This window comes from Lepidochelys kempii, chromosome 1 (assembly GCF_965140285.1).
Source record: "Lepidochelys kempii isolate rLepKem1 chromosome 1, rLepKem1.hap1, whole genome shotgun sequence".
Classification (NCBI taxonomy): domain Eukaryota; kingdom Metazoa; phylum Chordata; order Testudines; family Cheloniidae; genus Lepidochelys; species Lepidochelys kempii.
In genome coordinates this window covers 54,221,958-54,249,065 of record NC_136380.1, presented here as the reverse complement: position 1 = coordinate 54,249,065, position 27,108 = coordinate 54,221,958, and the positions used below count along the sequence as shown (strand labels likewise).

Sequence of the window (27,108 nt, the reverse complement as noted above, 5' to 3'; positions counted from 1 at the left end):
ATTTCACCGAGACAGAACATGTAACTAATGACAAGATTGTTGAAATGTGATCTCAACAGTAACATTAGGCTGATTCAAGGATTTAGTTTCATCTTGCCCATTAAGCTGTTCAGTTCACCCATCATCTACAAGCTGCCATCTGAAGGGCTGCTGCATCCATAATCTTCTACAGCCACTCCCAGCCTTTAGTCACACGAACAGCGTTCCTCCTTTCACTCTGACTGCATCTTGTACCCTTTGTACTGGCAGGGGCTAAACATCTGTGTCTTACCTCTGAGAAAACATCCAATGCTGGGAGCTGTCATCACCAATTTTTACAGTGATTTTTCAGCCACAAGAAGATAACTCCTCTCCCCCCCCACCCCCCCCAAAAAAAAAAAAAAGTAAACCTCTCCAAAACCTGAGTGAGCCTGTTGCTATGGTTCACCTCTGTGGCTTGGGAATACTAATAACAGAGATAGAAACAGTGAGGACAGCACTTGCCAATAGCAGCAATTTTAACAGCAGATTAGAATCGCTCAATTCCTTCATAAACTACCAGTCTCTGTGCAGTTCACTCCCAAGTAAATCTATTTGAAATGTATGTGTCCTAGGAATACATTTTCTGCATCAATTTACAAATCTAAGGACTGACCAAAGCTCTTTGGCAGAGAAGTTTTCATGGATCATAACATTGGCTCTTACATGCAAATATTGACTTGTCACAAAAAAAACCCCAAAAACAAAAACATCACACTTTTTACATTGAAAAATTATAGTTACTTGAATATTTGAGACCTACTCAATGCACAGACCAGCCCAAGAATTGGCTGCGTGTGTCTGTTCACCAAAGGAGTGATCTAACACATACTAAAGTCAAGGCGAGCACTTCAATAAACTTTGGATTAGACTCCAAGGGGCAGATTTTCAAAAACAGCTCAACACTCACAATCAGAGCCAGATTTTATGAAGAGCTCAACTCCCATAACTAGCCAGATTCCAAAAGTACACACCACTTTGGATGTTGAGTTCTATACTATCCTCCTTTGAAAAATCTCACCTCAACTATGAATGCTGAGAGCCCCTGGAAATTTGTCCCTGGTTATTCCCTCTCCCCCCCCCAACCAGTGTCAAACATAATTTGGTCATAACAAAATGGAAAATCACATCAAATCAGATTGCCCGCCCACAAAGAGTTCAACAAGCCTTTTACTACTGATGCAACACATCATTTGCTTTAATGGTAAGGAGAGTTATGCCCAGGTTTAAAAGAATGTACTGCAAGAATACACCCATGCAATACTACATGATAATTCATTGTTCCAAGTTGCTGAGATCCTTTTCACAGTATCTACTCAATTTTCTTCGTTACAATTTGAAATAGGTCAAATCTGTTTATTAAAATGGTCAAGGTATTACTTGAGTGTATTTATAATAAAATGCATGTATATAGCATTTGAAATTATTTTTTTAACCTAGTTCCCTTTATATAAGGCATAAAAAGATGCTGAAGCTTTTCCAGTGACCTTAGAATTTGGTAGGCTTTAAGCTGTATTGCACTTTGTACAGACAAGAAAACTTCTTGATTAGAGAAACTCCATGTTTGTTTTTTATGCTCTGATGGCAAGTGGTTTTCAGCTATCCAGCCAAACAGTCTTGAGGACAAAAATTAGAAGCAATTAATTCTGTTCATTCTAATTATATCGTGGCAATATATTAATAGAAGTTATGCACTTTGCCCTTTAAATCAACATACCATAAAATTTACTGTAATAGGGAGCTCTCCATTTATAATTAATTTCAGAGTATACTGCTTAAAAGGTGTAAGTGCACAATTTCTAATTTATTACCACAATCTGATTGGGAAAATGACGAATGAACACAAGTTGCTTCAACTCTTTCTTTTCTCCCTCCCCTCCTTCCAGGACATTGTTTACTCTGCTAAAGGGAAACCAAAATACAGGCAGTTCAGACAGAGCTGAAAAACGCAGGAGTCTGTATGCCTCCTTCACATGTGAACATGTAGGGGGCCTCCACCTGCACATTTCTTCATTTCCATTAAGAAGGGGACTCGGGTGCCTGTGAATAGCATTAGCCACCATTACACCTTTCCGAGTCCCCTCTGGGTCTGTTTTCTGAATGAGATAAACACATACATGACAAATCCTTGTTTTTACGAAGTATTATTGTTTATTGTTCAATTTTTTGTAACCTCAATAAATTAAATGTATGAGGATAGATAAAATGCAATAATTATTTGTTTGGCAAAATGCATACTATCTTGAAACTACAGTATATCATTGTGTGTCAAAACAAGACATACTGGTTTCTCCAATGTAGGTCAGTGGTTGATGTAACAATTTAACTTCAGACAATTTATAAACAAAATGCTTAATTTCTGAATATACAAACATACAAGTGATTCCAACACTGTTTTCCAAGTAACACACAGTAGCAACAAACTAAGACATTTTCCTCAAATAAATATGTTTGCTGATGAAGGAATGTAGTACTCAACCGATAAATCCCTACCATACAGCACATGGGATTCCCATGATTTGTGTTTTTTACACCACCCTTCAGTTGAGGACACTTTATTTAAAATGTTAAATCCAGCATAAGTGAAAATTTGTAAAAGCTAGTTTGACCAATGAAGCTCAAATGAAGATTTAACAAAAGTATATTTATTTTTCTTTAATTAATTTTTTTCCAGTACCTTATGATTGTAGCCAAGTATTTACATTTCTTAGAAGTTCTCTGCATATTTCAGTAACAAGAGTCTGAAGTTTTCAAGATACCCCTTCTATTTGGACTGACAATTTTAACGGTCAGGAAAACTGTTTCTTTGAGTTTGACAATGTACATTATACATAATTCAGGGCTTAAACTTATGTTTTTTAGCTTTCAGTAGGAAAGCATTTCTCCTAATGGTCTCTTTTTCTAAAAATCAAACACAGCTTCTCCCTCCATGAAATGAACTTCTAAATACAGGATTCTGTTATTAATCCATCAATCACACTTGTATGTTTCTACTGACAAGGTTTGCCCTTTTGTTTTCAATAACATTTCCTAAGAGGTTCTGTTAGTAAAAAGAAAGAGGTCCATCCTGCTTTCAAGAATATAGCATTACATCAGACCATTCTTCTATTAGTAGATGAAGGGCCAGGCCAGTTTATGATTTGTTAAATGCTAACAGGGAAAGAAAATGAAAACTCTGTTTTTAATTAATTTTTAAATCCCAGGAAGTCATTGTAAGTAATTTTAAAACAGGCTGATTCATTAGTTGTACTAATTCCAAAATAAATATGACCATTTATTCTTTAACATGGTGATTTCACTTATTCCAAAACCACCCAGTAGATATTAGCAGCTCCCAACACGATCTCTGGGAATAATCCGTAGTTCTGAACCATGCTTTAGGAAAACATTTCCTAAACAAAAAAAGAGAAAATTGGTCACCTATAGGTTAAATACACATATGTGTTATCAATAAGAGCTCTTCAAGGAAATCAGTTACCAAAAGGTGTAAGTATGATATTAGGAACAATAATATCATCATGTTTCAGTTTTCAATTACAAAGTCAGAATGTCTCTTACGCATGAGAAACTGACTGTGTACTTTATAACATTTTCCAGTTCCTCTCACATACGCACAGTCTAATGAACACTTTTGCAATTTAAAACAAAAAAGCCAGGCACAAGGTTACATATTAAGCTCATTAGTTAACAATATAAATTAATAGTTTCACCATGATTTTAAACATAACATCAAAAATTCAAGGAAAGAATAAAAAGCAAAGATATTGCAAATACAATATGCTTTCAAGGCCTCCCAGCATTATGTACAGCCTGCTATGGCTGCTTTATTCATACCATATACTGTGCACGGTACTGAGTTTTTAACGATGTAGATCAAGTAGTACAGTCTAGCTGGCTGTCACAAAAATTAAACAAAGTGCTCAAAACCGAACACCCTTGCCCTGCCCCACCCCAGAGGCCCCGCCCCAGGACACTCCATCTCCCCCTTCCTCCATTGCTCGCTCTCCCCCACCCTCACTCACTTGCTCGTTTTCACCAGGCTGGGGCAGAGGGTTGGGGTGCGTGAGTGGAGGGGGGCTCTGGCTGGGGGTGCAGGCTCTGGGGTAGAGGCAGAAATGAGTGGCTCAGTGTGTGGGAGGGTGCACCTGCGTGGGGCACGGGTTGGAGTATGGAGGGGGGGTGAGGGCTCCAGCTGGGAGGGTGGGCTCCGGGGTGGGGCTGTGGGTTTGGAGTGCGGGAGGGGGCTCAGGGCTGGGAGTTGGAGTGCGGGAAGGGGTATGGGCTCCAGGAGGGAATTTGGGTGCAGGAAGGAATTCTGAGCTGGGGCAAGGGGTTGGGGTGCAGCAGGGGGTGCGGGCTCTGGGAAGGAGTTTGGGTGTGGGAGGGGGCTCAGAGCTGGGGCAGGTTCCCGGCCAGTGGGAACTGCAGAGCCAGCGCTCGGGATGGGGACAGCACACGGAGCCCCTGCGGCCACCTCTATGCCTAGAAGTCGGAGGGGCATGCCAAATGCTTCCTGGGAGCTGTGCGGAGCCAGCCCCTCGCCAACCGGATTTTTAACAGCCTGGTAAACAGTGCTGACCAATGCCGCCAGGGTCCCTTTTTGACCGGGTGTTCCAGTCGAAAACTGGACACCTGGCAACCCTAACATCACTGACACATACTCCCAACCTTAACTAGCTCAACATAATTTTTTGTTTGAATATAAATGTACTATCTTTCTTGAATAACAATGAAGCAGGAAAAGTCAGCTCCTCACTCATTAGCTTGTGTTTTCAAGAACTTTTTTCACAGGTGTCTAATGCATTGAATCTTCTTACAGGTTTTTAAAGTTCTCCAAGCCTAAGGTGATCTTACTATGAATTTATATACAGGTACACATCTCTTGGTGGAGGTACAGGGGCACAAGATGCCCTTAAACTCTGTACCAGCTACCCACATCACGGGAAGCAACACAAAGAGAGAAGCAGGTTCAGCAGAGTTGCTACTTCCACCGTTTTCTAGAGGTGCAATGAAGGCGGTCAGGGGGAGAGTAGGTGGAATCTTGGCTCTGCTCTTTCCCACACACCCAAATGAACCTTGGCGGTGCAGTACATCAGGGAGATTCCACAGCACTGGGTATAGACTTGATACAGTTTAGGCCAATCTGGAGCAGCCAGGAGGCTGGAAAGTAGATTTTCAACTCCTCCATACTACTGTTTCTTACACTGGACGGTTTGTAATATCAAAACATAGTCCTAAATTAACTTAAATGTTACCCATTCTGTGCTCTATGAACCTCAAAGCAGTCAAACATCATTAAAATCAGATTTCCTTCAAAATTTTCTTCCCTAGTGTCAACATATGTTATAGGTGACTACCTGTTCACAGGTATTTGCATATCAGGGAATAAAGCCTCAAATGAAAAAAGCTTTCTTGATTGGATGTTTAACCTCTCAAATGTGAGTGTCAACCAAAGTGTCTGCTAGAGATGGTGATTAAAATATACATCTAAAACCAAAAATTAGAAAGCGATAAGTCATCTTGATATCCTGGTTTGTAAATAGAGCTACGAAAAGTGTGTGTGTGTGTATGTGCACGCGTGTGTAAAAAGAGAGCGGGCAAAGTTTGACCACTTCTATATTTGGTTGGAAGGGGGGAGGAGGAGGAGAATGTGAAAATTTAGTCAAAACTTTTTCCATTTTTTTTCTTTTAAAACATTATGACCAGCTCAAACTGTAAATGAAAAGAAGAAAGAAATCTAGTGGAGCCTTAAGAAATATTTATTTCAGTGGTTAGAAGTTGAAAGAATCATCTCTCTACATCTCTGCAGCAGTTCTTTTTAATCTCTTTCCTGAGCAGGACATTGAAGAGAAAAACAGACTCACTCCTCTACTTTTATGTATTATACTAAAAATGTATCTTCTAGCCCTGTCAGCGGTTCCTCATGTCTGCCTCTGAAAACAGAAAATTATATACTATTTTAAAATTTCCTCCTCCTTAATTCCTTCCTTCTCCTTCTCTCTCAGTCAGCTGTATTGTACGGGCAGCAAAATGAAGACCACTTTCCAATATCTTAACAACCTGCAGACACTTCAGAGATCAGGAATTTAGTAAATTTCACTTTAATGCTCACACATACAATAGGACAGGTTGGAACAATGCATCAGGAAAACCAAAGTAGGGAGGGAGAATAAAACAGAGAATAATGGTTGGACAGGGAATGACACAGACCACCACCACAAGGTTGGAGGTGGAAAGAAGATGAGATACCATGAGAAAGTAAAATGAGAGTGAAGGGGGAGTAATTGATAAAGGGACATAAAGGGTGGTGGTAGTGATGGTGGTGGAGAAATGAGACCACACAGGAAATGAAAGAAAAACAGAGAAAACAAGAGTAAGAGTAAGAGCTGAGAGTAATGACAGGTTTCAGAGTAGCAGCCGTGTTAGTCTGTATTCACAAAAAAAAAGGAGGACTTGTGGCACCTTAGAGACTAACCAATTTATTTGAGCATGAGCTTTCGTGAGCTACAGCTCACTTATCCGATGAAGTGAGCTGTGGCTCACGAAAGCTCATGCTCAAATAAATTGGTTAGTCTCTAAGGTGCCACAAGTCCTCCTTTTCTTTTAGCTGAGAGTAAGTCCACCTTTTACGAAGCACTGTCCAATCCTTAGGTAGCTGTTCCAATCCAATGATAACACAAAACACACAGGTACACTGAGACTGCAAACTACTAGTGTGACTGAGCAAACCAAACCTAGCTTCTGTAGAACCTTAACCACAATTTAAATGGATAGCAGGCCTATACTGCAGGTAGTGACAGGCTTTTCAGGAAGATAAAGCAGTTTTACGTAAAAATATCTAACATTTAGGGAGTATTTCCTGTACAAATTTCAATTCTATTCCCCCAAAAAATCTACCTACATGTGACAAATATCTAAGGCACTTATCCCTTGGTACTTATGTGTGAAAATATGCCTGTTACAAGTTCTCTCCCAGAAGCCTCAACATCACTTCTGCTAAGTGCTTGCTTTTATGACAGAGATCAAAATCTTTAACACTTGTCCAAGTTATCACTACAGTGGAGCAACATTTATCTGTTTCCCTTGAAGCTAAACTAAGGGACACTTTAGGCACAGTGATGGCGATTTACAACATTCCATTTGTCCTGCTTAATGAGGGCTGGCAGATCCACGCACTTGGAGTGTCCTGCCACAAGCATATACTTTTAAGAGGTTTGCCAGGAGCATATACTGCTAAAGCACAAAAAAGCCAAAAGATTTTATACGGCGATTGTATTATTTTATGCTACTCACAAAGCCAAAGCACAACAAAGGAAACATGAAAATATAGCAGATTATATCCAAACACATTAGGGCTTGAACAATGAATCTGATACCCTGACGACTAAACACTCTAATCTGGATGAAATGTACTTGTGCCACTACAAACCACACACAAGCTGTACAAATGTTATTTAAACAGGCCCACATTTACCCCCATTCACACACCACTCACTCCTGCCCCTTTCTCCCTGCCTCTACCATTAATGCAACAGTGTTTTCTTTATAAAGGTATGGCATGCTTGCTCCCAAACCAGAGCGTCTTCCAAATGGAAATCTGTATGGGAGTTAATGCTGGCTGGATTGCTTTAACTCCTGCTCTGCATCTTTTACTTCTCCCTCCCAAAATGGAGGTAACTCACAGTCAATGTGGGGAAAGAGGAGAGATTATATTTTGGCAGAATAACATTACTGTTGTTGGGGTGGGGAGACAGGGGAATGGCACGGAAGGACTGTGTCTTCTCATGGAATGACTGAGATCTGCAGGGATAACATTAAATTTTTTCCAATAGATCCTCACGTTCTGAGGTTTCTAAATACTGAAACAATTGCTCTATCAAATGAGATTTTAAAGCACCAAAAGCATCTTAAATGAAAATATTAAAAACACGAGTTCTTGTATATCGGTAAGTACATGATTACTCCTGAGGGCATTCTGAGCTGAAACAATAAAAATCCTGCACCAAAAAATTAAAAGTCTGAGCACAATATTTTAAAATTCTGCAAATTTTATTTGTCAAATAAACGTGGAGGCTTGAGCATGGCACTGGGGAGCACAGGCCACTGGCTGCACAGAGGTGGGAGATGGGGGAGCCACTCCCTGTACAGGCATCCTTCCCTCTGCAGCTGAGGAGTGATGGGTGCAGAAAGCGGGGGGATGGGGGAGTTTGCAGAGCTTCCTGCAGTTGGGGGAGAAATCTGGAGGTGGGGGTGGGGGTCTGACCCAGCCCCAGATGCTGTGGAAGGCAAGAGGAAATCCCGTTGTCCCTAGTCCAGCCAGGACTAGCAGCTGAGCCCAGCACAGGGTACGGAGCTGGGTCTTCCCCAGCCCTGCCTCCTGCACCACAGTGATTTACCTCTCTGCCAGCTGCCCTGGACACCTGAAACATACTCCTGGGGAGGATCGCAATACCGCGCTTGTGGCTTCCCTTTGTTTCCCCATCAGAAAGTCATTTTTCTGTGGGGAAGCAAAGAAATCTGTGTGGAAAATAAATTCGAGCATGCGCAGTGGCATAAAATTCCCCCAGGAGTAGTACATGATACCATGTCTACTGATAACCAGCTTTGTCATAAGTCATCTAGGTTTACGTATGACCCATGACAACTAAAGCATGGGGCACTAAATACCAGTGAATGTGCAGAACCTACTGCTGGTGAAGACTTTCAACACTTTCAGAAGGGCAATGTGCCAGCATTGCTTAGCAGCATCGGTACATATTTAAGAAACCGTCACCTGACGCTGACAATCTGGCTTCCGATCACCCTGCGTCTAATCTTCCTTTTGCAGCTAAGAATCATGAGAAGATTGTGGTGAGAACTCTCGGTACCTAGATGCCTCTTATTTATTTGACTCATGTCAATTACGATATTGCTCTTGTAACATTCCGAGATGACTTTCTAGTGGTGATGGATGAAGTTCAAGTATCCATACTGCATTATCAGATTTATCATCTGCCTTAGATTCTCTAAGATTCTATCTTGTTCTCATAAGAACAGCCATACTGGGTCAGATCAAAGGTCCATCTAGCCCAGTGTCCTGTCCATCTAGCCCAGTGGCCAATGCCAGGTGCCCCAGAGGGAATGAACAGAACAGGTAATCAAGTGATCCATCCCGTCGCCCATTCTCAGCTTCTGGCAAACAGAGGCTAGGGACACTCAAAGAATGGGATTGCATCCCAGCTCATCTTGGCTAATAGCCATTGATGAACCTATCCTCCATGAATTGATCTAGTTTTTTGGGTTTTTTTAACTCTGTTATAATCTGGGCCTTCACAACATCCTCTGGCAAAGAGTTCCACTAGTTGACTGTATTTTCTGTGAAGAAATGCTTCCTTTTGTTTTAAACCTGCTGCATATTAATTTCATTTAGTCTAGTAAGGAGTAAATAACATTTCCTTATTTACTTTCTCCACACCAGTCATGAATTTATAGACTTTTATCATATTCCGCCTTAGTCGTCTCTTTTCCAAGCTGAAAAGTCCCAGTCTTATTAATCTCTCCTCCTTCTCATTCAGTGTACATATGAGGATGTTAGTGGACTATACCCTGATTCAGCAAGGTGCTGAAGTCCTTTGTGGGACTGGGCCTTAGTGGGAAATAAAGAGTTGTTGTATTTCAAATGTGCCGAAAACACCCAGCTTCATTTTTCTCTCTTTTGATCCCGAGTGGTTGTGTGTCTACCACAACGTTTGGTGGAGACTAGGACACAGATGAGTTAGATCTGGCTGAGGCTCATTCCAGATAAGAAGGAGATGATATTGGTAGGCTCGGTAAAGCAATCAGAAGATTTTGGCAAAAGTCACAAAAGTCTTTCCAAAGTGGACCTTGCCAACATAAATCGTGCCTTTGTCACTTGGAGACTAGACTACTGTAATGTTCTCTTAAGGTTAAACCTTAAATTTATTTGTAAGGTAAGCTAGGGCAAAATGCAGCAGCCTGCTTTGTAAACAGAGCGTCTTTCCATGCACATACCCAATCAAGCCTCCAAAATCTGCACTGGCTGCCTGTGTGTTTCTGGGTACAGTTTAAGATGTTGATTTTAAAATGACTTCAAACCTTCCTATTTGAGAGACCACCTCTCTCTCTGTGGCACATTGCCGCAGTTGAGATCAGAAGACATCCTTTAACTGGATCCCCCTCGACATGAGTGAGAGGAGACTGCTGGCAGGAATGTTTCCCTTTCCTTTGGAATGTTTCTCTCACCCAGTCCAAAGTAGCTTTAACCAGTTGACCTTCAGGGCACACTGCTAAATCTATTTAGAAAGGCTGCAGAAGTAGTAAATATTGCTGTGTGATGTACAGGGTAAGTTAAAGGTTGTTGTTTTTTCCCTGCATGGTTATTTAGTATTATATTATGGGGTTGCTATTTCTTTTTCATTATCATATTAAGTATTTATGCGAATATTAGCTGGAATATTAGCTAGGCACCTACTGTTTCACAGATCTAAATAAACAAAATATTGAGCAATAATTATATGATCTTAATGTTTGACATGAGGCTTTGGATGCAGTTTTCAGCCACTGTTTAGTACTTCTGGATCCCTATTTGAAAAGCTGTTAAAACTTGGATAAACTAGATGAGAACATAAGTCATTCACTGTGGTGCATCGTAACTGAATAAAAAATCATTTTTTTTTTTAATTGGACTTCACAAATAACTACTTACCTGCTGTCTGTGCAGGGTTTATTCCTATTCCATCTAAGTTTTAAAAAACAAACAAACAAACAAAAACAGTTTGATTTAGGGGCTAAAACAAAAAAAGATCCAAGTATCTCGTAGCATAAACTTACAACATTAAAATGAATGAAAAATATACAAGGTTCTAAACAATATACTGTAATAATTATTAAATATCAGTCTTTATTAATTTCCTATTGCCAAAAAGTATCGCTAGTCAGCTTTATTATTTACAGTTGATGATAAAAATTTCAGCATAGTGAACCACAAGATATGCTGTAGAATAAAACCTCTCAAATAGCAATAAAATATTAATAGCAAAATCCCATGCACCAGCATTATGTATAACAGTGAGGTATTACTTTTAAAGCTCATCAGTTTGTATGCTGGTTAGGTTATAGAGAAAACCTGCTTATACTTTTCTGGAATACAGCCTAACTGAATCAACAATATAAAAACCATATTCTTACCATTTGTTATAATAGCACTTGTTGCTGCAGGAACTTTGAACTAAAGGAAACAAAAGTATGACAAATTAGTTTTAAAGACAGACAACAAAGTGGAAAATACTACAGTGAACATTCAAACTCTGTTGTAATTTTAGATGCTTAGGCCTGTATAAAGAATAATTATGGGAAAAAATTCTCTTCAGATTTTATAGGAGTATCAAAATAATAGTTTACAATCAAAGCTTATTATGCACTAAGAGGTTACATGGAACATAAAGTACACAGTGTTAAAACAGTTGATTAGATCTAATCAACTGAAAAAAAATCTGGAAATAATGTCAAAATTATGCTAATTGAAAAGTTCAAAAAATAATAATTCTGATAATACTGTAAGGAGCAGCACCAAAAATGTTGATGAAAATGAGTAACTACTAAATTGCATACATTTCTGGAACAAATATGCAATTTTGTTTTATAAGTTGCTTTAATTTAAATTGACCAAATATAGATGCCAGAACCTTCTGGAATAAAAATGGCCAAATAAAACCTTCAAACACTTATGTACATAAACAATTTCACGGAATCTACTCAAGTATCAATTCATGGGCACAAAGTTAAGCGTGTGCATAAGAATTTGCAGAACTGGAGCCTTGGTCTTTGCGTAAACGTGATTTTATTTTATTTTTTTAAAGACATGGCTATAGCAAAAATGGCTGAAATCTGAAACGTACACAGTCCCGGTATTGAGAGCTATGGTGTTTTTCAGTGCATGAGCAACTGTAAAATCATTTGTGTGCATATTTAGTAACATTTATTAAGAGCACAATGAGCGGAATCACAATGCAGAATTCCTGCTTGACTTGACTTGGGGCTGGGCAGGGATGGTCTGCTACTGAGACAATTTATGTGGGGGAATTTACAACCATTTCATAAACTGCTAACTCCTTTAAAAAAAAACAAAAACCAAAAAAACACCTGTCACAGCTGGCCAGATAGAAAATAGACTCTATTCTGCACTTCTGACCGTATTTTCAGTAAATCTTTCAAAAGTCTCTTGGATTGAAACACTCACTTCAGGCTACTTGATTTTTCTATATTAAGGTAATGCATTGAAAATAGTTAGGAATTTTGATGGACTACGATATTATTTTTATGTGACAGTACTGTCCATAGGTCCCAGCCAGAATTGGACCCCATTGTGCTAGGTGCTGTACAAAGATATAGTAAAATACAGTTCTTGCTTCAAAGAGCTTCCAATCGAACATCCCCATCCTGTAAACACACAGATCCATAAAGTGACTCACAAGCTTAAATCTTTGAAAGATCTGACCCAATATGCTCTGTTTCTGGACTCAAATGGTCTACCACATATTATGCTTAACATCAGGGTACAGGAGAAAATAGTAGGTGTGGACAAAGGGTTACTGTTACCAGAGAAAGTCACATTGATTCAAGCCTCCTTTTCGTTGTTTTAATCTGAGTCCTGGTATACATTTAAAATGTAGGTAAACATAGACAATAATATTTGCAAATGCATCAATGACAGGAACGGTCCCAGAAGACTGGAGAAGGGCTAATGTAGTGCCCATCTTTAAAAAAGGGGAAAAGTAGAAGCCAGGGATCTGTAGACCAGTCAACCTGACCTTGATACCTGGGAAGCTAATAGAGCAATGAATAAAATGTTCAATTTGTGAATACCAGGAGCATGGACATATTAAGAACAAATCATGCCAAACCAGCTTGATTTCCTTCTTTTACAGGGTAACTGGTTTGGTGGATAGAGGGAAAGTGGTGAACATTAATATACCCAAACTTTAGCAAGGCTTTTGACACAGTCCCACATGACAGTCTAATAAGTAAGCTGGAGAAATGTGGGCTCAGAGGAACTGCCATTAAGTGGATATATAACTGGTTAAACACCACAAACAAATGTTATTCTGAATGGAATAATGTCAGATTGGAAAGAGGTCTCAAGAGGGATTAACAGGGATCTGTTCTGGGTCTGGAGCTATTTAACATCTTTATTAATGACCTGGATGTAGGACTAGAGAGCGTACTGTTCAAACTGGCAGATGGCACAAAGCTGGGGATAGAGCTAAAATTCAAAGAGATTTTGATAAATGGGAGAACTGGGCTATAGACAACAAAATGAAATTCAACCAAAGACAAATGTACGGTGCTACAATTAGAGATGAAATACCAAATGCACAAATACAGAATAGGGGATAACCGACTTGGCAGCAGCACTGCTGTAAAGGATCTGGAAGTTGTGGTGGATCACAACCACAACATAAACCAATAATGCGATGCAGTTGCAAAATACAGAGGCATTGCATGCAAGTCACGGGAAGTGATAGTACCGCTCTACTCGGTGCTGCTTAGGCCTCAGCTGGAGTACTGTGTCCAATTTTGGCCACCTATGTATAGAAAGGATATGGAGAAGCTGGAAAGGATCCAGAGGCAAGCGATAAAGATGATCAGAAGGATGGAATGCAAGCCATATGAGCAAAGGCTGAAGGAACTGGGTATGTTTAGTTTGGAAAAGAGGAGATTAAGACTGGGACATGACAGTGGTCTTCAAATAGTTGAAAGGCTGCCATAAAAAAAGTTGTTCTCTCTTGCCACAGAGGGCAGGACAAGTGGCAATGGGTTCAAGCTATAGCAGATTTAGATTACATCTCAGGGAAAGACTTCCAAACTGTAAGAACAGTAGGACAATGGAACAGACTGCCTAGGGAGGTCATGGAAGCTCCTTCACTGGATGTTTTCAAAAAGGAGGCTGGATAACCATCATTCTCGGATGGTTTAGACACAACAAATTCTGCATCTTGGCAAGGGATTAGACTAGATGACCCTTGCGGTCCCTTCTAACCCTATGGCTCTATGACTCTCTAGCTCTCCCGTTGACATAAAAAACCACCTCAACGAGCAGTGAAAGCTATGTTGGCGGGAAAAGCTCTCCCACCAACAAAGTGCTGTGAACACTACCACTCATGCCGGCAAAACTTATGTCACTCAGGGAAGTGTTATTTTCACACCCCTGAGCGACATAAGTTTTGCTGACATAAGCGGTAGCGTAGACATGGCCCAAGTCTATGACATCTGGGATGAAAGGGGAAAGCAGCAGTAATCAGTGCTTATAGGGCTCCCAATGTTACTCATTATTTGCTAATATTCCAAGGAACCGCTGAATTCATGCACCAACTGTATGTAACGGAAAGGATACCGCTGGCTATCCCCAAAGAGCAACTGAGCATCCATCCTCTTACATCTCCTATATGACTGGTCTGTATATGCACCATCTCCAGTGAATGACTGAACATGCTTCCTTCCAGCCCAAGGCTACAGAGAAGCTGGACTTTCCCTGTAATGGCTGCTAGAGGTTGCAGTGTGGCTTGGCACTGGAACTGAGAGCAAGAAACCTCTCTGTCCTGTGCTCTCAGTGACACCTCTGTTGGCACTCAGCCAGTAAGAAGGTGGAAACTGCCAAATTCAAAAGCAGAGTAGACACAAGGAGGACTTGGGGAGAGAAAAGAGGAGATTTGGACAACTAGTCTGACAAGACTGTGGCTGGAAGGAGAAGAGAAAACCAGAATCGTCTGAGCAAGGGAATAGGGTTGGTGGGCGTTGACTGGGAATGAAAGGGAGAGGAAGCTTGAACTGGAAGCTGTGGGGGGTGGGAAAAGGGAAGGCTTTAATTGGTTGTGTAGGAAGGAAGGGCAGTTTGGAACTGGTTGGACAAAGAGACTAGGACTCGGAACTGGGGTAGGCAGACACTGAGATAACACAACATGAAGAAGTGGGGGGAGGCTGAACAAGGAGGCTGCATCTAGGAACCAGAGTGTGTGTATTGGGGGAAGGGGAGACAGATCTGACAAGATGGGTTGTGAGGAAAGAACTTGGGTTTGCTGGGCAAAGAGACTGGGATAAGACAGCGGGGGATACAGGGACAAGGAACCAGGGAGAAGGTGGGAGACTGGGACTGGATGAAGAATGCAGGGAGGGAGAATAGAACTGGGAGCCAGTGGAAGGAGAGAGACTGGGCAAGGAGAATGGGACTGGATGTTGGGAGAGGGAGTTTGGAAGTGGGATAAGGTAGATTAGAACCATCTGGACATGGAAACTGGGACTTGAATGAGAAGCCTGAGTAGAGATGGATTGGACAAGCAAGAGAAGAAGGACTGGGACAATGAGCCAGAGATGGGGAAAAGACAGGACAGTGACATGTTGGAGGGGGAGGGGCAGGGGCATAAGGGGTCACGTTGGGGAAACAAGAAGAGTCTGGTCCTACTAGAGCAGACTCCCCTCCAGAGCTTGCAGTGGAACCCAAGGTTCCTATCCCAACAGTCCTCTGTTGTCTGAAAGTATGTGTGAAACCTACTGGCAAAGTGTCTCATCCCATTTACTGCTGGCCCACACAGAGGATGACAACTTACTACTACTAACAGTTACTTTGTAAGCTCAGATTGCAGAGATTTGCATGGTTGAACTATAAGGTTCAATCCTGTTGATGAATCATTGAGTGTCCATATGATGCCACATGATGGAATTTATGTTTGTTCAGTTTGCTTGTTTAAAAAGCTATGCAATTACAAAAAAAGAAAAGGAGTACTTGTGCACCTTAGAGACTAACAAATTTATTTGAGCATAAGCTTTTGTGAGCTACAGCTCACCTCATCGGATGCATTCCTGTAGCTCACGAAAGCTTATGCTCAAATAAATTTGTTAGTCTCTAAGATGCCACAAGTACTCCTTTTCTTTTTGCGAATACAGACTAACACGGCTGCTACACTGAAATCTATGAAATTACACACACCCGCAAAAACTATACTAAGAAAACATTATTCAGATTGCTAAATCAAGCACTTAACAGTTAGGAAATGCCTCAATTAAAGTTTCCAGTGTAACCTTAATTGAGCCCCCTTGTGCATGTGCATTACTATACAGCCTTTAATTACATGATCACATACTCTTTTTACCATCGGATCCCTGTCTCATTCAGTGCACTGGATGGACAGTGCTCAAATTAATACGAAGTATTGTATAGCTGTTCATTAATCTTTTTTATGTAAGGTGTGGCCATAGACCTCATTAAGCACACAATATTCAAACCCTGCTCTGAAGATATCTGCATGATTTTTTCTACGGCCCTCATCACTCTCATATATGAGTGCTTCATAAAATTAATTTATCTTCACCCCTGTGAGGTGACGGAGTGGAATTATCTCCATTTTACAGATGAGAGCTGAGGCACAGAGACAGTAAGGTAAAAAGTACCCATTAATTTTGGGTGCTCAAGCTGAGATGCCTAGGACTTGATTTTTGAACGTACTTAACTTTTTATACCACTTTATATATTCAAGCACAGCTCCCTTGGACGTCAACTGCAGTTGTGAGCGATCAGCATTTTTGTAAAAGAGGCCCAAGATATCAAGTTGGGCATGCAGAAAATGAGGCAAACATCATTAGTGACCACCTCTGAAAGGTTTGGTTTCAATGACTTGCATGGTAGCATCACACAGGAACTCTGTGGCAGAAGCAGGGATAGAATCCAGCTGCCTTAACCAGAAAACCATCCTTTCTCTTCTTACAGTTCCCTGTGTTATTCATTTCTTTTCAATTCCTGCAACAATTGAGGCAGGGATCCTACAGACATCAGCCTCCTTTACTACACTGCCCTGGTTCATCTCCAGAACAGGAGATGTGCATTGAATGAGGGAGGGGTCCAGTAGAAAAAATAGTATGTGATCATGTAATGAAAATCTGTATCATAATGAACAGGGGGGCTAAATTAAGGTTGCACAAGCATTTTCTAACTTTTGAGTGCTTGACTTTGTAACTTGTTTTTAACAGAGCTTTTGTGTCTGAAATATGGATTTGGGGATTGATCCTGCTCCGTTAAAAGAAGCGGGAACCAGATCAAGACCTTTTTGCAGGAATGCCTATATTTCAAACTGTTGTAGGTAAATAATGTGAAGATCATATCTGATACTGTAGAAAAAGCCATCCAATTTTGCTGGACTTATGCTTTTTGAAAGCAAATACTATGTTTATTCTAGAAACGTCCACATTTGTATTCTTTGCAATATTTGTGGCAAAATAATAGGTATAAAAAGAATGGTTAAGTCTTGGTTTAAATACTTGCTTCTCAGAGTCATACCAAAAAAAAATATCATATTGCTATGGGCTGAGTTAAACGTTGTTGTTATGGGTCAGGCATAACCATCTGCTGTATATTCAGGATAAATACGAACAGGACATTGTAATCAGGTGGCTGAAACAATTAAGCTGACTCCACCCTAAACACAGGCCCATGTCTCCAGCCAAAACAAAGGCACATCCAAGCCACTCAGGAACGTGAACTATGTGGACAGGGGCTCAGCTGGGCATCGTTTAAGGGTGTGTGCGCGTGTATGTGCACATGCGAGGGTGAGAAGCAACACAGAGAGACCGAAGCAGCAAGAAAGTCAAAAGTAACAGAAGTGCTGGTAATGTGGCCCTGATGGAAAGTTAAGAAAGAAAACTATGTGGGCACAGAGTGCTGGTGGCAAAGCAGGTATGGAAGTACAAGTAACGAAACTGTCTCCTGCTGTTTGATTCCTATTGTATTCAGGAAAACAGGACTTTATGTATAATTTTTGTAAACAAACGAGATTGCATCAAAGAAAATACCTGTTTCTGTCATCAATTTCTCCTCCTACCTGCAACACCCCAAAATCAGCTAACAGCTCAGTCAAAAGGGGTAACAATATTAAAAGGTATAGTATTAAAAACATAACTCATATGAAACCTGTATTTAAGGATTGATAACATCTTAATAAACTGAACAAAATATCTACATATTTCAGATGGCATACCTACTAAAAACATAATTTAGAAATCATTTAGTTCTCTGCTTCTAGAAACACATTGTAAACTATGCTTTTTTAAAATTCTAAACCAGCACTTGCATGTTTATTCTGACGGGCTACGGATATTCTGTATGTTATCTTAAAAAATTCCCTTCACAGTAAATGAATGATTCATCTATTCAAATGACTGAGTTAACATTAAACTAAGTGGTTCAAGGAGTATAGTCCATTTATAAAGCCAGAAACCAGGTCTTGTTCTTTTCAGTGCCAAATACATGCAGTACCTGTGGTCTGAATTAAAAATTAAATTACCCCTCTCCTCTTCCCCAAAGAATGTAACTAATAAGCAATGAAGCAAAGTCTTTTTATTCTATATTTGTATAGCACGTAGCACACTGGGGTCTTGGGTTCATGACTAGAGCTCGCTGACCCTATTGTAGTACAAATAAATATTATAAATAACAATAATAACCAAAGACAATGCAGTATTTTTAAAAGTGATCATTTCATTATTTCCTCCTCCCCTCAATAGATCCTTGTACCAGTGTGTGAAAGAGTTAAATATCATCATATTGTATTATAGGTGGCTTCCAAAATAACCCCTATAAAAATATCAAAACTTATCTTTTAAAAATAAAATGTTTTCTTCTGTGTGCGCTAAGTGGATTTATATAACTGAACTCTAATGATATGTGGGGTACAAGAGCCCACTACAACAATTGTTCTTCATTTTCCCTCTAAGCCTCCTGAAAACAGCTGTAATTATCCCTCTAGGTTGTAAACCTACACAAAGGGGATGATTCAAAGCTCACTGATGTCAACAGAAAGACTCCCGTTGATTTCAAAAGGCATGATCCAAAGTACATAAATACACACTAGTTGCAACTGTATGTTGTTTAATGGGACCATTTTAATAACTAATACTTTCCTAACATGGCTGTTTTTAAAGCATGGGCTTCTAGTGTACACAAAAGCCTTTGAAATGGAAAAGACCTATAAAAGTCTGGTCTACACTTAAAAGTTTTACTGGCATAGCCATTTTGATTAAGAGTGTGTGTTTAAAAAAAAAAAAATCACACCCCTCACCAATATAGCTAAGCTGACAAAAGCCCTACTTTGGATGCAGTTATACCATCAAAAAAGTTGTTTTGCCAGTATAGCTTATTTTGTTTGGGGAACTGGTATAAGCCAGGGGTTGGTAATCTTTGGCACCCGGCCCGCCAGGGTAAAGCCACTGGCGGGCCGGGACAGTTTGTTTATCTGGCGCGTCTGCAGGTACGGAGCCCTGCAGCTCCCACCGACCGGGGTTCACCATTCCCGGTCAATGGGAGCTGTGGGAAGCAGTGGCTAGCACATCCCTTTGGCTTTACTCTGGTGGGCCGGGTGCCAAAGGTTGCCGACCTCTGGTATAAGCTATACTGGCAAAAGCACGCTTTGGTGATGCAAATTGCATCTCCAGTAAGAGGATCTTCCTGAACAGCTATACTGGCAAACCCTTTCAAATATGGAATGGCCTATGTCATCAAATCCATTCCCTCTGCCAATACATTATTATTTCTTCTAGTACATGTTCCAAGGAGTAAAGTGGGATTGTACTTGAGTGGCTAGTCTGAGCCACTGCAGCCATACTGTTATTTTTAGCCATTTTTATCCCTCTAACCAAGGCACAGAGAGAGAATAAGGGTTTGACTACATAGGAAAGGTTTACCAGTTAGTCTACACAGGGAGTTATACTGGTATAACTATATTAGTGTAAGGTTATGACTACACTGCCCATGTTACAGCGACGTGGGCAATATAGTCAAGCTTTATTGCCAGGGAAGAGCTCTCCTGGTGATAAAAAATAACTACCCCGAATGAGGGGTGGTAGCTTTAACGGTGGGACCACGGCTCCTGGTGATAAAGCGCTGTCTATACTGGTGCTTTTCAGCCCTACAACTTTTGTTGCCATGGGGTGTGTTTTTTCACACCCCGAACGACTAAAGTTTTAGCACTGAAAGTAACAGTGTAGACACAGCCTAAATTCACGTCTTACTTTATACTTGTATAAACTTTCCTACAATGGCAAGCCAACAGTAACTCGCTCAAGATCACACAGGAAGTTTGTGACAAAGCAAAGAACTGAACCTGGGGCTCCCAAATCTTAACCTGGCACCCTAACCTCTGGACCATCCTTCTTCTCTACTCCTCCTTGGAGTTTATACCCTTCAAATACTTATAAGCTATGCCTCCACCTTAGTCATCACTTGGCAATTTACACACATTTCTCCGGCTCTTTCTTCACATTTATCCCTCCAGCCCCTTCATCATTTTTACTTTCTCTGAAATCCCTCCAAACTATCACTTTCCCTTGAGTAAGAAAAAGGTCAAAATATCATAATATTCCAGGTGTAGATTCACCAAAGCGAAGTAGAGACGCACCATTTCCCCACTGAACTGTGATGTGGCACTTCCTCATACGCAGCCCAAAACAAATTTTAATGTGTTACAGCAAAAAAGCCAACGACATTTTTGTTGTCCACAGTCACTACTGCTTACCAGGTTTCTCTCTTTCATTAATTTAATGTTTACTTCCTATTTTCTATCTCTACATATTTTTAAATCATACACATATACATTTTACACCCATGTAATACGTTATGGATCAGATATCACTTTTTATTACTTTAAAAAAGAATAATTATGTAACTGCCTTGATGAAATTCCAATGAGCTTTTTCAATAAAAGCAAACTTCCAACATGAATCATTCTAGACCCAGCTATCTATAATTTCACACAAAAATTTACACGAGTCTTGTAATTTAACTCTTTTGTTATTGATGTAAACATTGTCACAATTCAACACTTACTTCTTCTGCAGCAAACTTCAAGACAGCTGTGAAAGGTGTATTTTCAGGCACACTTAACCTGAAACAAAGAAGAGTTAATAGAAAATATGATTTCTAGACCAAATTAGAGACTAATTCCAATGGTTCTAAAGTTATTGATTATAATTTCACTGAAATCAATGGTAGTGCCCAATGATAAGGGCCTAAAACACAGAAAGAAGACTAGTACATTGCAAAAAAAAACAAAAACTGAAGTTTTTATTTTTAAATAAATTATTACAGGCATTCCAGAAGAAGTGATGTCAACATGTTTACCACATAAGAATTGTGGAAGACTTCCCAGTATCTACTCTCCATACCTTTTTGAGTGTGTGAGATTACATATTCAACTTTCCCCTACCAACAGCCTGATCTTGCAAATACTTACTATGGGGCATGGTGTTTAATACCATGAGTAGTACCACTGATTTAATGATAAGACTTCAAAAACCATATTGTGGTACCAACATGATGAGCAATATGGCCAGTTACGAACTCAGGGCTTTAGTGAAGACGCTACTACACCGAGGGAAGAGCTTCTCTTGTAGGCATAGTTAATCCACCCCTGCAAGAGACAATAGCTACGTCAATGGAAGGGCATTGTCTACACTGGGGTTTAGGTCGGTATAACTATATCGCTCAGAGGCATGCATTTTTTACATCGCTGAATGACGTAGTTATACTGATGTAAGTTTGTAGTGTAGACCTGGCCTCAGTGCTACATCATACAGATTAATGAGGAGTCCTGTGCGTCATTCCAGCCCACAGTGATGATACCTAGATAAATAGACCAGGAGCAGTAGAAAGCTATATACCATCTATAAAGAACAAGTCTGTTTGATGGGAAAGAAGATAAGCACTACCCTTTTCTGCATCTGTAAAGTACTGTCCAGGTGACAGTAATAAAACAATTTAAATTCAGCCAGATCAGAACCAAGTATCATTGAACCACACCCTAATTCTGCACATTTTTAAACTTTATCTAGTTATAAGGAATACCACTCATTTTAAACCATATATTAATTATTATTACTTAGGCTATATCTACACTACAAGGTTAAGTCAATGTATAGCCACTATTGAAATTAAACCGCTGTTGCATGTCCACACTATGCTCCTTGTATCAGCGGAATGCATCCAAAGTAGCAGCTCTTACATTGATGCAGAAAGCAGTACACCGAGGGTGGCTATCTCACTGGGTAATTGACCACAGGGTGTTTTGGAAAGAGTTTGCAATGCCTCATGGTGGCAAGTTCAGCATCACATGATGCAGGTTTCACTGACCCATCATTCCATGGGCATCCTACTAGATTTCCAGCTGCTGTTCAACTGCCCTGGTAATCTGTGAACCAGCCGTCTGTGTCAGAAAGCATGGAACCCGCACTGCTCTTCAGTATCGTGCTGTGTGTTATGAACACAAGGCTATAAGAGAAGCTCAACAGGGGAGGAGAGGCACAATTCACCATCACCCTGATTCCAGCCCCCTCCTTGTAGAAGAAACATGTTTTCAGCTCTGCACCAGAGGTGACTATTTGCCTCCCATGTCTTCTGCTGAGTTTTACACAGCACTGCTGTGTGTGTGTCCTATCGTAGCCCTTCCCCATACCCCTCGATGCTCCAAGCAAGTTCCTGCAGCTGGACTGGAGCTGTGCCTGCACAGCCTCCTCTCTCCACAGACCCAGAAAATCCACCACCTTCAGAGAGGAGCGTGTTTGCTGTGTGGAGCTGGCATGCTCAGCTGGGAAGTTGCTATGAGAGCTCGCCACATCGAGCAAGAGCAAGTTCAAAACTTCCCAGGGCTTTAACAGGGGTGGAGTGTTCACCTGTGTACCTGGCTGCAGGGAAGCGGAGTTCAAAACGATGACCAGAGCGGTCACAGTGGACATTGTGGGATACCTCCTGGAGGCCACTTATGGTGACGTAAGCAACACATTGTTTACACTGACACTGTGTCGCTCTAACTAGGTCTCTCTAAGCTTTAAGTCTCTCGTTGAGGTAGTTTTATTATGTAGGCGTAGCAGGCAAGTTAAAGTGGCAGGAGCACTGCAGTGTGTACACCTCCATAGTTAGTTTGACATAAGCTGCCTTATGTCGACAAAACTGTGTAGTGTAAACATGGCCTTAGTAAACTACACAAAAACATCAATTACAAATAACTGTGCAACAAATCAGTCCCATAAGAATACCATTTCCATCCGTACTACACTTGAAACTAACGTTCTTGAAAGCACAGACAAAGCAGCAGATGTGGAGCAGTGCCCACATGGAATGAAACTGAAGCTATAGGCACGGGGCAATACCCACATGGAAAGAGAAGGAGGCTGAAGTGGCACAAGCACTCACTCTCATGTGCTTTGCTGGCTTGTTCTTGTTCACATGCTTAGGGTCGAACTGACTGCCCTATATGGGGTTGGGAAAGAATGCTACTCTGAAACCCCCCAGATCAGTGAACCTAGGGAGTTTTCACATTCCTGTGCAGCATGGGGTATGGGTCACTTCCCGAGATTACCTGCGTATATCTCAATCAATTTTCTGCCATTGCAGGGCCCTCTGGCATCAGTGCACTTCAGTCCCTCCTGTTCTTTGCCTGTGGCATAGAACAATCTAGTCTCCTGTGGGCTGCGATACTTTGATCTAATTTCAGTTGTTGGGTTTAGTGTGTGGTGCTGGTGAACTATGCTCTACAGAAAATCAGACTACATGATCTGGTGGTCTCGTCTATCCTTAAACTCTGTGACTATAGGCATGAGGCAGCTTCTATGTGGACAAAGAAGTATGTGGGAGGGAGCAGTGCTCATGGGTCTAGGGGCAGTGCCTGTAGGCAAGATGGGTGGGTTGGGGGCACAGCTGAGGGAGGCTTGCAGACAGTATCAGTGGGCGGGGGTGGATCAGTGTCTGGAGGTAGTGTCTGTGGGCACGGCGGTGACCAGGAGCATAGTGTCCATGGGCAGGGAGAGAGAGTTGGAGGGGCAATACCCATGACTGGGGAGGGTCGATGGCAAGGGGGTTGGTGTGAAGGGGCCGTGCCCATTGGCGTGGGAGGAGCTGGTGTGGGGAGGCAGTACCTGTGGTCAGGGTGATTGTGGGGCTGGAGTGGGGAGGGAGGCGGTGCCCGTGGACAAGACACAGGAGGTGGCAGCAGGGAGGTCAGTGGCAAGAGGCTGGCATAGGGGGCAGTGCCGCGGGGCAAGGTGGGGGCTGGCATACAGGGGTCAGTGCCTGGGGGTGAGGCAGCTGGGGGGGATGTTGCCAGCGTTTGGCGGCGGGGGGGTGGGGGGGAGAAGGGGGCTGGTGTAGAGGACAGTGCCCAGGGGCGGGGTGGCTGGGGGCATAGGGTGTGGGGGGTGCCCATGGGCCAGGGAGGGGGGACAGTGCCCGTGCAGTGGTGCCCATGGGAGGACGGGCAGTAGGTGCGGGGGAAGTAGATGTGGCAGCGCATGCGCACAAGGCATGAGGCGGCGGGGGAGGGGGGGTTACTCACACTTTGTAGGGCAGCCGCGGGTCCGAGGTCAGCGTGATTTTGAAGCTGACTTTCGACCTGGGGAGGCAGAGGACAGAGCGTTAGAGGCGGCGGGGCAGGGGGAGGCCGCGGCGGATGGCGGAGCCGGGGGGCGGGTGTCCGTGTCACTCACATGATCCGGTCCGGGCCCAGGAACCGCCGCCACCGCCCCCAGGCACACGTCAGCCGCCGCTGCGCCGGCCGGCCGGCCGAGGGGGGGTCCTTCGCCTCCACTTCCGCCCCGCCCGAGCTGCCCGGCCGCCGCCTGAACAAAACCGCCACGGAGCAAGCGGGACCCTGAGCCGGCGGGGGCGGGGCCAGGGCGCGGGTCCTCGTCAGGCAGCGGCGGGGGCAGCCACTCTGGGTCCTGCCGCTGTGAGGCGCGGCGAGGCCCGGGGCCTGGCTCCGCCCCCTGAGCCCACCCGCTCCCCGACTCCCGCGGTGGCCCGGGCGCCCGGTGCGCAGAGAGCGGGGGCGGCGGGGCGGGGTGCGAGGAGCAGCCCGGCGGGGCCGGGAAGGACTTTCCCAGGCTGGCAGGGACCTGGCGGGGCGGGGTTCGCCTCCCTGTGCGGCCGGTGGGTGACTTGCCCGGGGCAGCTGGCAGGACTTCTTTTCCAGTCCGCCAGCAGCCGCCTGGCATTGTGGCCCTCAGGCCCGGGCGCAGTATTCGAGCAGCACTGGCCCCGGGACCCACTAGAGCCTCTGCCTGAGAGTCCCTGGTTTCTGCAGCCGAGCATCCCCTTAGCGCTTGGCCACAGCGTCAGGCGCGGAGCTGATGTTCGGCTGATTATCCGCCATGACCCCCAAATCTTTCTCAGAGTCACTGCTCCTGGAGGGTGGGGCCATCAATGGCTATTAGCCAGGACGGGCAGGGATGATGCCTCTAGCTTTCACTCCATGCGCCCGAAGAAGTGGGGGTTTTACCTACGAAAGCTTATGCTCAAATAAATCTCAGGTTTCAGGGTAGCAGCTGTTTTAGTCTATCACAAAAAGAAAAGGAGGACTTGTGGCACCTTGGAGACTAACCAATTTATTTGAGCATGAGCTTTCGTGAGCTACAGCTCACTTCATCGGATGCTGTTGCTCACGAAAGCTTATGCTCACATAAATTTGTTAGTCTCTAAGGTGCCACAAGTCCTCCTTTTCAAATAAATCTGTTAGGTTTTAAAGTGCCACCGGACTCCTTGTTGTTTTTGTGGATACTGACTAACACGGCTACCCCCTGATATTTGCTCCCAAGCCTCTGTTTGCCAGAAGCTGAGAATGGGCAACAGGGGATGGATATCTTGATGATTCCCTGTTCTGTTCATTACCTCTGTGGCACCTGTCATTGGCACTGTTGGAAAAAACATCTCATCTCAGGGTGAAATTTTTTTCTGGAAAGTTTGGTTAAATAAATAAATCAGACCCTATGGTGTTCTCCTACACCAAGGCAATTCCATGCTGGCCAATCCCATAATTTATAACAATCCTTTGGTTGCAATCCTTCACTAATTTACCCATGTGCCAGGTAGGTCTAAGAGGCTACTATTCTGATTTGGTAGCTTTTTATACTTGCTGCACAGAAATAAGACTACACAAGGTTCAAAGCAGTGGAGAATTGCACCTAAAGGGTTTTTTAATTATGGATCTAGATTTGAGCTGTAAGTGGTCAGCAGGGAATTTCCCTGGTGTAGAACTCTGTGCTCCCACAAAACTGACAGGGGCTGTTCCTGCACCAGCGACATTACCTCCCTTCACAACCTGGATGTATTAGTCATATCACACATGGAGTAGCAGAGGTTTGCAATGCCTATCATCCAGTGGTGTAGTGTCCATTTAAAATGCTACACAAGTGGCATAAGTTAGAGAAGATCTAATTCAGGTCAGAATTGGTGCAGACCAGTCTTCAGAACCAGGAAGTCATAATCAGCTCCCTAATTCCTCTCCATTACTCTAGCACTAATCTGAGCTCGGTCACAGGAAAGGATCTGGCCCATGGTGTGGAGTTTTGGAAATGCAGCTGTAGATTTCTTTTTGAAAAGTTTTCCAACAGTTTTTTAGCTCCTGATATGTCTAAAATGTATTGGCCTAGAAACTTCATATTTTGTTGCTATTGCTGAAGAGAAATGCCTTTTTTAAGAGTTTCAGAGTTGTAGCCGTGTTAGTCTGTATCAGCAAAAACAAGGAGGAGTACTTGTGGCACCTTAGAGACTAACAAATTTATTTGGGCATAAGCTTTTGTGGGCTAAGACCCACTCTATCAGATGCATGGAGTGGAAAATACAGTAGGAAGATATATATACATAGTACATGAAAAGATGGGAGTTGCCTTATGTTGTCTAACAAGACAATTCAATTAAAGTGGGCTATTATCAGCAGGAGGAAAAATTACTTTTGTAGTGGTAATCAGGGTGGCCCATTTCAAACAGTTGACAAGACGGTGTGAGTAACAGTAGGGGGAAAATTAGCATGGGGAAATTAGTTTTTAGTTCTTGACCCATCCCCTGTCTTTATTCAGACTTCTGGGTACCCTTCTGATTCTGTCAATCTGTTTCTTCACTTCAGCAGGTGGGTATTTTATTCTAGTATTGAATTCTGGTACCAGAAGGGTACCCAGAAGTCACCTACTAAAGAACAAGCCCAAAAAAGAAAGTAACAGAACGTCATCAGCTGTCATCTTCAACTTACAAGTAAAACCTCTCCAGTGCATCATCAAGGATCTACA

At 42.5% G+C, this 27,108-nt stretch overlaps 1 protein-coding gene across 1 annotated transcript; it reads right to left on the bottom strand.

Moving 5' to 3' along the window:
• Positions 1-2,930: 2,930 nt before the first annotated feature.
• UFM1 (ubiquitin fold modifier 1) lies at positions 2,931-24,621 on the bottom strand. Its single transcript, XM_073342477.1, has 6 exons — positions 24,535-24,621; positions 24,384-24,440; positions 20,885-20,942; positions 11,206-11,245; positions 10,724-10,756; positions 2,931-3,410 (listed from the first exon to the last, which is right to left on the bottom strand). Coding segments are annotated over exons 1-6 (258 nt in total). The 5' UTR covers positions 24,537-24,621; the 3' UTR covers positions 2,931-3,342.
• Between the last annotated feature and the right edge of the window lie 2,487 nt (positions 24,622-27,108).